At 30.3% G+C, this 13,665-nt stretch overlaps 1 protein-coding gene across 1 annotated transcript in view; it reads right to left on the reverse strand.

Moving 5' to 3' along the window:
- Window positions 1–13,665, reverse strand: part of LOC109091386 (E3 ubiquitin-protein ligase RNF123-like) — a 121,102-nt gene that overhangs the window by 89,253 nt on the left and 18,184 nt on the right. Inside the window, 5 exon segments of the mRNA XM_042749926.1 lie at window positions 796–903; window positions 1,016–1,099; window positions 6,442–6,587; window positions 7,380–7,572; window positions 9,060–9,160. Coding sequence (XP_042605860.1) covers window positions 796–903; window positions 1,016–1,099; window positions 6,442–6,587; window positions 7,380–7,572; window positions 9,060–9,160 — 632 coding nt within the window.

The following is a 13,665-nucleotide window of genomic DNA, read 5'->3' on the forward strand; positions in this document are numbered from 1 at the left end:
ATGCATACAAATATTTATAAATAAATATTATTTTATATTTCTACAAATTCATAGTCAAAAAAATACATTTAACACTGATTAATTGCTATTTGTTTAATATATTATAATTTAATTAATGTGTTATATTTCTATAATTCGTGCAGCTTAGAAAATAAATAAATAAATAAATAAATAATTATGACCCTTTTAAAATTGATTAATTTTATTGTTTTATATTTCTGCAAATGTTGCAGCTTAATAAATACATAAACATCACCTCTTTAGAAAATACTAATAATAAATTATCAAATTACCAATCAATAAACAAATATAAATACAAATATTTAGAAATAAATATTATCTTTAACTCTGCAGCGTATTACTAAATAAATAAATATTGTTTTATATTTTTGCAGCTTAGTAAATAAAATAAATAAATATATTATGACACTTTTAAAATTGATTAATTTTATTATTTTATATTTCTGAATGGCTATAATAAAACCCCTTTAAAGTTGCAGAGAGTTCTGTGATGAATGCATTGACATTTACTGCAAGTTTACATACTACTTCCTGTTCCTAAATGCCCTTTTGAAAAGCCATTTCGAGGCAGAATTTAAATGCCTGGAGTTTATAGGGTGCATCGTTTATGGGGTGCATTGATAGTTTTAAGGCCATGAAAGTATTGGGATCTTCATAGTATGGTTTTTTCATCGTAAAATTATATCGCTTGCTGCATATACCAAAATGACACTGCTTGAAATTAGTGAGACAGTTGGTTCACCCTATGTTTTTGGCTAGCACCTTCATCAGTACCTTGGAGTAGATGGTGGCATTGATCCAGGCCAACCTACGACTCAGGTGGTTCAGCTTTTCAGCAAACACTTTTTGGCTCTTCTGCAACTCTTCTAAAATATCCGGCCTCTGACGAAAAAAAAATCATATGAATACAGATTAAATACAGAGCTTAACTGTGTTCTTAATTAAGACTTTATAAATATATATGCAACACGACACTTCAATACAGTGGTCTTACTCTGCTCGGGCATCGGGCGATCTTCTCGTCCGTGTCTTTTAGGGCGATGGCATACTCGTGAACATCATCCGATACAACCACCATCTGCAGAAAACATGTAAACAAAAAAATATATAGACAGCATCAGATTCTGTGTTTCACTGCGAGCATGAACAGAAAATTGCCCTTGTTCTCGAGCGGCAACATAATCGCTAGCCATCCTGCTGGAGTTCAAAATAGCCACCAATTTTGGAAGTAAGAGAAAATTATCACCACAGTAACCTTCTCCTATGAGCAGAGACATGGTTTCAGTACTGAAGAGAGCACAAGCCATCCTGATACAGCCAACAGGTTGCTTTACCACCAGAAACATACAGAATGATGTTACACAATCAAGTATACACAAACATAAGTGTCAATGCTTTATTGTAGCTGAAACAATTTCCAATACTCAAGGGGGCAATAGGTTTCCCTTCAAATGTTCACTTCGAATGTTTAATGTCTCACTTTTTAAACAAGATGTTTCTTTTTTTTTACTTATGTAGCTGACAACAGTTTACATAAAACTGGCAGCAGAAGTATTCGTTTTCTGTCAATGCTCATTATCGCCCCTTGTGGCAATCGCGAGAATACACATAGCTGTATTGGATTATGAACTGCAACCTTTTTTTTTCTGAAATTGAGATTTGGAAATAAGAATAATGTGTGTTTATGCTTCTTTCAGTGCTATTTTAGAAATACATATATACAATTGTAGTATTTATTAATGTTTTGAATTTGTGTTTATATTTTAAGTTTTTATTTTAATGCTAGTAATATAAGCAACAATTTAGTAAAAAATATTTTTTTATTTTGCTTTCATTCAAAATGTATTTAATTAATTAAATTTTTAATTAATTTAATTTTTAAATCCTGTACCTAGATCTTTTTTTGTAATGCTGATTTTGTTGTTTTGTTATCTAATTGAGGTAGGTTTTTTATGTACAAAAAGATATTATTGTATGTTTTGCTGATTTTGGATAAAGAAAAAAGTAATCAGTATGCAGCTCATTTCCATTTGAGAAACCGATTTAGGTTGTTCCCAAAAATACGAGTATTGGATTATATTGAGATTATGGTCATGCAGTTCTCTCTAATACAGAGGAAATAAAAATATGCATTTCAGCTTGATGAAATGACGAGGTGTGGTGGAGACACGCTGTGGCTGAATTCTTCTGCATATCAATAATAAAGACAAGTCTCCTGACGCCACTGTGCCAAGCCAATTAACAAAGCCTTTATGAAGTCCATTTAAGTCAAATCAGACAGTTTTGCTTGACGGACTACAGCATAAATCTCATCAGGGTCCAACAGCGCTGGAGAGAAATCACAGCGTGAACTGAGACACTTTCAATTTGCTTCCAAAGTCACGGTACATCATCGAAGGATCACATCAATATCAACAACTGCTTCCTCTTACCATGCCATCCATTTAAATTTTAATTACATTTGACTTGTAGAGGACTTTTTACAACTGGATATTGTTCTAAAAGAGAAACCAAGAAAAGTGTCTCACAAACCCCACTGGTGCAGTGATTCGCATCAGCAGTGGCACTGAAAAACTCCCTGGAGGAAGAAACTTTGGGATTAATTACTTCTGAAAACTGAAATGCAAAGCAAGGCAGAATTTCCCTCTTGCTGCTGCAGTCTAGCAGTTATAGATTTCGGCCGGTGACCAACAGGCTGCAGGTTCAAATCCCACAAGGAAACGATACTTAACCTGAGGTTACTCCTTAGACACTGACTATGCAAATCACTCCGGATGAAAAAGATTCGCTAAATGACTAATTAACAGAGTCAAGAATGAGCACTCACACAAGGACCAGATGAGAATCAATCTTGGCTTTGACAAGAAATAAATCGTTGTTACTTATCAGTTGACTGGTAGCATCTTTAGGAACTGAAATATTATGCATTATAAAATCGTAAAAATAAGAGTCAGACCCTTACTGTTGTGTGAGATTAAAATGATTTATGAGTGAATAAAAGCATATATTAAAATAACTGCATGTGGCAATATATAGGTACAATATACAGTACTATGCATTAAATAGATATTGATGTTTTTTCATGCTTTGCATTGTTTTGTCTTTATGCTTTGTTCTGTTTTTTTATGCTTTTTATGTCTTGTTCTTTTTTATTATTATTATTCTGTTTTGTTTTTATACTGTGTTCTATTTATTTATTTGTTTATTTTTATCTATGTTTTTTTTTTGTTTGATTTGCTGTTTTGTTTAGTTTTTTGTTCTTTTTGGTTCACTTTTTATGCTTTGTTCTGTTTTGTCTTGTTCTAATTTAGAATTTTCTATTCTGTTCTGTTTTTTATGCTTTATACTATTTCGTTTTTTTTTTTTTTTTTTTTGCTTTGTTCTGTTTGTTTTTTTATGTTTTGCTCTGTTTATGTTTCATTTATTTTTTTTTTTTGTTGCGTTTTGTTTTTTTATGCTTTGATTTTATTTTTTATTTTTTTCATTTATTTATTTTGCTTTTTATGCTTTTTATTCTTTGGTTTGGTTTTTATGCTTCATGGATTTTATTTGCTCTGTTCCCTTTAATTTAGTTTAGTTTAGTTTAGTTTAGTTTAGATGTTTTGTGTGTGTGTGCTTTGCTCTTTTTAACAACTGATTATTTTGAAATCTCCATGTTTAGTTATCGAAAGTATTTGAAAACTAAAATGGTTAGTTAAACAATTATGATTTTCTAAGTTTTTTTTATTTTGGTTTTGTGTGTGTTTGTCTTGATTTTTTTTTAAGACTGATTATTTTGAAATGTTTAAGTGTCTGATAACTAAAATACTCATTAAAGCATTATTATGATTTTATAAGTCTTTGTATGAAGATATATTATTGGTAATTAATGGACTCTGGCATTAAGACACTGAAACAAAAATATGAGGATCAATAATTATGATAAATTCGTCCACCATCTCCAGGTATTGGACTCTTACTTTGAGCTAGAACACTACTGTTTTCCTTTCTCAATGACACTGTTATCCCTTCCTCTAATAGATTATTTACATCAGGCTGGATGTTGTAATACCATTAATACAGAGCCAAGACGATGCACTGTTTCCATAGTTACGTAACACTTTTCTTTTGATGAATGACAGCTTGTTTGATAAATTACTCACAGCTCACAATCTGACAGTCAGTTCTCAGCCATTTCAATAATGCATTTGATTGGCTCTTCACGATCATTTTCTAAAACAAAAGTGTCAGCAGGATTAATTAAAACCTCATGAATAAAACAAAGGACTCCGGATGACGATGTTTAAAATAAAAAAGTTCACCTAAAAATGAAAAATTGTGTCATCTTTTACAGTACTCTCAATTGAGAGACGGAGACATACAATAAAAGGAGATGTCAAGCTCCAAAAAAAAAAAAGATTTAAAAAGCACCATAAATGCAGCCCATATGACTCATGCACTATATTTTCAAGTCTTCAGAAGCTATAATATAGGTTTATGTGAAAAAAAACACAATATTTTAGTCATTTTTCACAGGAAATCTTTCCTCTGCAATAACACTCGAATCCCATTGTGTATGATACATGGCTGCTTTTGAATGGCCGTCAATGGAGAAAGATGTTCTTCTGGACCAGCCTAAACTGATCAGAACAAGAGGAGATGATGACTGGACTTTCATTTTTGGATTAACTAAACTGCAACAGAAAGCAAACAAAAAAAGACTAGATATGCATAGGAATTCAGCAATGAGAGGCAGAGCAAAAGCAAGAATCTCTTTACTACCGAGAGCAATCACTCTCTGTGATTGAAATCCCCTTTCTTCAAGCGTAAGGACACACACAGGGAGACAAAGGTGTATGTGCTATAGAGCTCTGCCGAGCGAAGCACTTTACAAAGAGCATGAATTATATAGACTTCACGACCATTGAGTGCAGCACAGTTTTTCTGTTTGACTCCTTTCTCCTCGCTATTGAGAGAGTGAAACATTAAAACAGCTGCTGGCAGGACAGAGTCCGTGTTTTACCCAGCAGTGACTCACACGTCGACAAACAGCGTTTATCAGTGGAGGGGGACGGTCGAGATGAGCTGGCACACCAGACCCTCTCTAAATCAAAGAGGAGCTTTTTAGCAAAATCCATTCAAGTGAACTTGAAGGAACTCGAGAGCAAAATGAAGAATGAGGACTGAACTTTTTTTGTCGCTTACAAAGAAATATCCAATTGATTTAACTTTCAAATTGAAAGGGAAAAAAATATTTACTTATATATATATATATATATATATATATATATATATATATATATATATATATATATATATATATATATATATATATATATTAAAATTATTAAAATATATATCATAAATTATAATAATTATAATTAAAATTATTATAATAAATAGATTCAATTGTTTATTTAAATTTGCAATTATTTAATTTATATATTAAATTGGGTACAACTAACAAAATACAACATAACATTGTATGCTAAAATAAAATAAAGATAATACTGTAAAAATACTTTTACTGAAAATTTGGCCAAAAAATAACACTGCAAAGTGTTATATTCTTATATATTGCATTAAAAAATACAATACACACAAACACACACATATATATGTATGTATACAAGTACAAATGTAGTGGAAACGTTATCATTAAAAACGAGTATTTATTTTATTACACACATATACAAAACTATATATATATATATATATATACATACATACATGCATACATAGATATATATATATATCTATATATATATATATAGTTTTTTTTTTTTTTCATTTTATTTATTTATTTATTTATTCCAAAACAGGATTTATAGGTGTAATATTCATAACATTAAATATATTTTTATATATTTGTTTTGAACAACAGGTTATTTTAAAATATTTGTCAGATAACTGATTATTTGTGCTTTTATATCTGCTTCATGACAAAATATTAATAAACAATAGCAGTACTATACATTATATAAATAAACAAATTAATCAATTAAATAATTAATAAAGTAATTAATAATAATAATAATAATAATAATAACAATAATAATAATGTGGATCCAATAATAAAGTCACTTAAATTCAAATAAATTTGTCTATTTCTGGCATTAAGCCAGAGTTAGATTTGAAAAATTCTAAAATAATGTAATAATCTTATATTTTGCATTAATAATTACTTTTTTTCTTTTCTTTTAATTATGAGGTGAAACATAACCTAAACATATTTAGATGAATTATTTTTTCTTTGCCCAAGTGTGTTTTGCCCAATTAGGATAGATGTAATTTCTCAGCCCTCAACCTCATATTCAGGCTTTCACCTTCAGACGTGACTGATGCGTGACGCTATCAAACCCTTTCGAATGTCATGAAGGCAGAGCATGGTCAGACGTCAGTACCCCAGGCCCGTGTCCCGCAGGTCTCTCAAAGCCGTACCTTGCCGAGCTGCTGATGAACGCTCAGATTGTACATCATCACAACCCCGTCCAGAATCTCCAGCAGCGACTTCTCCGTGATTGGCTGGTCAGGCTCTTCGAACGGTCGCCCCAGCAACAGCCCATCGTTACCATGGCTTCCCTCGACTGGAGACGGCAGAGGGGGAGAAAGAAAAGAGGTTAAACCGCGTCATATTCCCCTTGAGTTCAGTTACAGATTCATTTGGGTTTCTTTTTTGAGACGCTCATTTCTAAGCTAATTGGTTTGCATCTGATTTCCCGTGAAGCTGTAGACTGAGATTGTCATGTACTGCAAACAAGCTTTTTAAATTGTTATTGAAGTCATGTTGTCCTGTAAAAATTATCAAAACATCCTTAAAACAACATATATTTGCTATATATTACTGAATATATATTACTGCAGATATACATTCATGTTCTCTGAACATACCTTGAGTTACTTTGTTTTCTTCGTAATAAATTTACACAAGTAAAACAATTGTTTACATAAAATGTATCTTCAAGTTTTTTTTTTTTTTTTTTTTAATATGATATTTTTTTTTTATTTAATTTAAAGAAAAATATTTTCTTTCAAAATTCTAAAATTTGAACCAAAAAATAAATAAAATAACTATATGCCAAGAGCATAAGAAACAAACTTGATGTCCTCTGAAAGACTTCATATCTCAATTTTGTTTCAAATAAATTAAGAATAACTAAACTGAGAAGTAAACCTCTATATATATAAATATATATATATATATATATATATATATATATTATATATATATATATATATAATAAATTAAGAATAACTAAACTGAGAAGTAAACCTCTATATATATATATCTGCAAATTACATGTATTACTATTATTATTCTTATTCTTATTATTATTATTTACAAATAGCAGCAAAACTAAGTCAGCTGCTGGACTCACTGTCTTCTTCGGTTCTGTGCTCCACGGCGAGGGTCCGGATCTTGACCTTCTCCGGCGGGGCGAGGGGTCGTCGAGGGGTCATGAGGCTGACGGCGGCGGTGCTCAGGAAGCGGTTGGCTCTGCCCAGCGTCGGGGAACTCAACCAGCTGGGACGGGCCAAAGCTCCACCCATGGCCACAGCGCCAGACGGTCTCTGCCAGCCCAAACACACAACAGCATTCATCTTCAGCCGCATGACATTCAGCATAGCGTCCTCACCAACAAAACAAAGCGCTCGACACCGGACGTCCCAAAGAGATTCAGCTAAAAGCCAAAATCCAGGTCACTTCTAATGAAACTAAATGGGGTCAATGTAAGTAAAAGGGGATGGTTTTTGGAGAATGTAAAAGAAATTTGAAGCTTGTAATTTTACAAAAGCACTTTCAGATATTAATTTTATATTTTAGTTTTTTTTTTTTGGTTTGTATTGTTTTTGTTGTAAGTTTTTTATGGTCAGTTTTATTTAAAGGTCACATGTTGCCATGGTAATTAAGTTTAAATAAAAATTTTTAGTAAAAATTGTTTTTTTTAAATAAATTTACACAAAAAAAAGATTCAGATTGTTTTTTTTTTTTTTGCAATTAAAATATAAAAATAACCGTAATATAATAAAATGCATACAATAAAATATACAATTATAGTAGTTTGCAGTATATTATTATTGAATTTCAATATAAATAATATAAAACAATGTTTTAACATTAATACTAATAGCTATGTTGTATGTATGTATGTTTGTATGTATGTATGTATTTGTGTGTGTGTGTGTGTGTGTGTGTGTGTGTGTGTGTGTGTGTGTGTGTGTGTGTGTGTGTGTGTGTGTGTGTGTGTGTGTGTGTGTGTGTGTGTGCGCGTGTGTGTAAATGTAATTGAAGTGTAATAATGAATTGGAATCAATTAGATTTAAAATAATACATAAATTCTTTTGTAATTTACATTATAAAATATTTTAATTATTAATGTGATTTATATGTATGAGTATTTATATTTAATTTACCTTTCCAATAAATAAATAAATACATAAATAAAATATAACATTTTTATAACATATTACATACATATACTGGTCAACTGTTGTTGTGTTTAGTTAGTGCTATAGAAATATACATGGTATTATAAAAATATAACATTCGAAGTAATAAGATATATTTTTTAATTATATAAGATAATGATCCTATATTATTTATTATATAATATACGATATTACATAATGATCCTATATTATAATTGTATAAAAATGAAAAGAGCATAAAATGCTAAGCAGCACAAATGTTTCCAATATTTATAATAAATCATATCAGCATATCAGAATGATTTCAGAAGGATCATGTGATGCTGAAGACTGGAGTAATGATGCCGAAAATTCAGCTTTGATCGCAGGAATAAATTACATTTTAACATATATTCACTAGAGAACAGTTCTTTTAAATTGTAATATTTCATAATAGTACTTTTTTTCTGTATTTTTGATCAAATAAATGCAGCCTTGATGAGCAGATGAGACACAGCTCAATTTGTATTAAACCCACAATACTCCTTTAACATGTTTTTTTATAGTCATCTTTCCCACAATTACATATAGAAATGGCTTTAGAGGTTCAAATATGTTGTGAAAATGATTCTTGGCGGTCATTGACGTACCTGAGCAGCTCCAGTTTCCTCATCTTCATCCAAATCGTCCATAGACGTGGCCTGGATCTCCGCCGGGTCTATGATGATGTTGGCCTTTGCGGCCAGGTCATCTAAAATATAATAAACCAATCAAACTATCACGTTTAATATGCAAAACAACAACAACTCATTTAGCCAGTAGAAAGAGTAGAATTTGGATTTGTTTTATAAAATAGACCCAAAAAAAGGCTTTTGGGAGTGAATATGGCTCAGATTTCAACACTCGATGAGTCATCTCAGAGGACGACAAGCTCACAGGCTTTTATGAACACTTCAGCCTATTATTTATTAATGCACATTTGTCTTCTTCTGGACAGAAGAGCAATAAAAAAAAATCTTTGCTTCAAGTCATCAGAGGGCTTATAACAACTGCTTTAGGAGAGATATGGGCTCCACTTCACTCCAAAGGTCTACATTTTCAAGACTACCCAAGGCCGGCTGTCCAATAGAGGCGTAAATGTGAGAAAAATGGGGCGGTGAAAGCAGTTTGGGAATAATTTACGGGAAGAACAGAAAGAGAGAGAAAAGGGTGAATCTCAGCCTTGAGAGTTCAGTGAGTGAAGCAGTGAGGTGTTGAACAGTAAATGTGCATTGATCCATAGTTAATGTAAGGTGAAAGTTAAGCGCTGAAGCGACCCTTTGCCCTGTGTGCTTATAGTAAGTCTGAAGAGGATCTCTGTGTTTGGCTAGTTTTAAACACAATTTTAGGGGAAAAAATAACCCAAAACAGCACCAAAAGAAGTCACTTGTTAAACTGACCGTATGTATCCAAGAGTAAATATAGGCACTATTTTTATCTTTTTTCTTTCCCCCATAAAAAAAAAAAAAAAAAAATTATATATATATATATATATATATATATATATATATATATATATATATATATATATATATATATATATATATATATATATATATATATATATATATATATACATATATATAAAAAATAAAAATAAAATTAATTGTAAACTTTGAATGTTTACAATGAATGTTTTAAAATTTAAATATAATAGATTTTATTAATACTTTCCAAGTATAAAAATAATTTACAACTCACCGCTTTTATAAATACTGTTTAATAGGGTTGTGACGGTGAGAAAATTTTTAAATAGCTTGTGAAAGTGGCGTGGTGATTTTAATTTTACTTTTAATTTTAGGTAGTTGGGATTAGTGTGATTGTTTGTTTGAATTTTCCCTCTTTTCCTCACTTTCATTTGCTCTTAAATAGCTTAAAAGAGCCGTGCGCAATTAACTTTCCCTTTCGAATTTGCGTCAATTGCTTGAATGTAACAACAAAATACAACGTCAAATATTATATAATGTTATATTAAATATTTATGATAATATAATTTTATTATGTAATACTTGTTTTAATAAATTCTGGTAATTGAAAATATTTTTAACATTTATCATTTATTTTATAGTTTATCATTTATTGAACGTTCACCACTTACAAATAAATAAAAATAAATAAATAATCATATATATATATATATATATTTTTTTTTTTTTTTTTTTTTTTTTTATGTATGCATACACACAAATTATTCAAGAACACTGATGAATTATAATAATTACATTTAAAATAATTTATCATTTATTTTATCATGTGCCATTTATTGAATGTTTTCCACTTTGAGAAGATTTTAAGAAATAAAAAATTTATTATTTTATATTTTAATTTATTTTATATTATATATAAAACATGTATAAGGAATATAAATATAATTATTTATTAATTTAAAAAATATGTATTGTTTTAATTCTTTCTTTTTTTTAATTTTTAACTTATTGGATGTTCACCACTTTGAACACATTTTACTACTACTACTACTACTACTACTACTAATAATAATAATAATAATTTATTTTATTTTACATGGAATCAACTAAATTTAATTTAACTTGCATTTCAAGTAATTGTAAAATGTATTTTATAGTATTTCATTTAAAAAATAATATTAATTTTGTATTTTATATAATTTATTTTAATTATATAATATGTGCATTATAGAATCTTTTTTTAATTAATGTTATTTTAGTAAATCTTATGTAATATACACAATAATTACATTTAAAATAATAATTCAGAATTAATTTTAACAAGATAATTCTATTAATTTCTTTGTATTATCTCTTTTATTGCAAAGTCTACTAAGTAAGCAGAACCTATGTTACACTGCTTGTATATTTATACAACTTGTATGTGACAAACAAAAATCTTAAATCTTGAAATAAAATCTTGAATTTTATATCTTTATACAGACAATTTAGTTTCCCTAGGGTAGACTGAGCTACAGCAAATAAGGTGAACATGATTATACAATTATCGAGATCACTAAAGAATCTATCGTATGACGACTCAAACTGAATCATAATTTAAGACCAAGTCGATGATGAAGTCTGACAGAGTGGATGACCTGAGAGATATGGTTTCATTAATTTGGTGTCAGACTGATTTAGCGTCTTCATTACACCTGTGGGAATGACCTCTGGCCGTCTGTCAATTGACGTTGATACATCTCAGACTACGTAAACACCAAAAGTGTCACGTCTATAAATCTGACAGACTGGGAACAGAAAGTACACCAGCCAGTCACAGGCGACGTTAATAAGAGTCACTTGAGCACTTAGTCACGATTCTCCATAAGCAACCTGGCAAGTGTGCCAAAATCAGCTGGTGAGGGAAATAAACTGGCTCTGGTCCGAGTACAGCTGCCACTTGAGTGCTACGGGTAACAATATCAGGATTTGCCATGTAATGACCTTGATGAAGCCATTAGATGCAGTCATTACAGAGAAAAGTTCAGAGAAAGAGCACCACAGTTTTACCTCAAATTGATGCCTGTTAGTGAAGGCTGGGGTTAAAAGTTGAAAGAGCTTTAGTGTAGTACAATAAAAATCTACTTGAGAAATGTCAAACTGGCCAATGGGATTTTTTATTTATGATCATCATTTTTAAGCTGACAGAAAGTACTTTTAAACTTGATCTTAATCAATACTGCGCAATCAATAAGTGCAATCATTATACAGCCAAGAGATGATGATATTGATGAAAGTAAATGTCGATGGTAAAAGTAAAGGTGTTCTGGGTTGTTGCTACTTTTGGTCCACTTGCAAGTGACTATAATAGTCTGGATTCTAGATGCGCTGTTTCAATGTTTACACGACACCATTTCAACTAAAAACTGTAAAGGTTTTATACATTTTGGCCATTCATTTTACATTTTAAAGGCCTGGAAACACAAACTTCGGAAATCATGCTTCAAAGTGCAAGAATTTGAAAGCGATTCCGTTATCGTCTCTGTGTAAACTACAATATCGCACATTTGTGATGTCATGAGCATTTGTATTACGTGTTAAGTCTACAGGTCTGTGCGTAGGGCCATAATGTTTCTTTACACAGTAACATCGCCATCTACTGGCCTGGTTTTCGCGAATCCGTATGAATGGGTATTGCTGTGACAACGTTTGTCTCTATGAGAAACTTTTCAAAAACACAAAGGAAAAACTCTTCCGTTTTTAGTACATCACTGTTGTGTAAATTAGGGCTGGGTTTCGACACCAATTTCACAATTCAAATCAATTTTGATTCGAAAGCTTGCAGTTTGATTGCAATTTCAATTCAATATCAGTTTTCGATATATCAGGTACAGTACTGTATATGGCAAATTTTCTCAAGGAAAACAAATCTAATGCTGTAAAATATACATGTGAGTCAGTTGGTAGTACGCTAGTGTAATATTGTAGTTTATAATTTTATTATTTGTGTTTAAAGTGTTATGTTTTGTTTAATGAAATTTTTATTATTATGACGTTACAATACTAAGTTTAATATACATGAGAGTAGTTTTTATTGTTTTTTTTTTTTTTTGTTTTTTTTTTTTTACTGTTTTTTTTTTTTTTTGTTTGAAATTTTTATTATTATGACGTTACAATACTAAGTTTTTTCTATTGAATAACAGTACAAATTATAATGAATGTGTTTAGCAAAATGTTTGGTTTTTAGTCACCAAAGTATTTATTTATTTTTTATTTTTTTCCTGAGATAAATCTGACATTACATGATATTGTTTACAAGATTTTATACTGATGTCTTTGCACGGTTGAAACACTGATTGAGCAATTACACGAAGACAGGATACAGATTTCAGTAAGTTGTTCCATTTCTTTTAACATACAGTACCTTTGGACATTCATTCATGCTTATTTCATGCTGAATCAGTTATTAAAGCAGGAAGCGATGATCAGTTCATGTGCGCCTTGTGCTGGTGCTTCTCTTGAACTGAGACGCTACAGCAGTCTGTCACTCCACAATAAACAGCACCAAAACAGCATTTATTGTTTGAATTTTAAATATGAGACTTGTTTAATATCAAAGGTAACAAAGCACAAAGCTTACTGCAATTTATTATATAGGAGGCCCGCTACAATGTTCTGTTGGTTAACTGAAAACAGGCTAGATTAATCGATTCTTGGGATTTAAGAATCAATATCATTTTGCAAAAATGAGAATCAAATAAAATAAAAATAAAAAAATTATAATTTTTTTTTTTTTTTTTTTTCTTAAATA

This window comes from Cyprinus carpio, chromosome B22 (genome assembly GCF_018340385.1).
Source record: "Cyprinus carpio isolate SPL01 chromosome B22, ASM1834038v1, whole genome shotgun sequence".
NCBI lineage: Eukaryota > Metazoa > Chordata > Actinopteri > Cypriniformes > Cyprinidae > Cyprinus > Cyprinus carpio.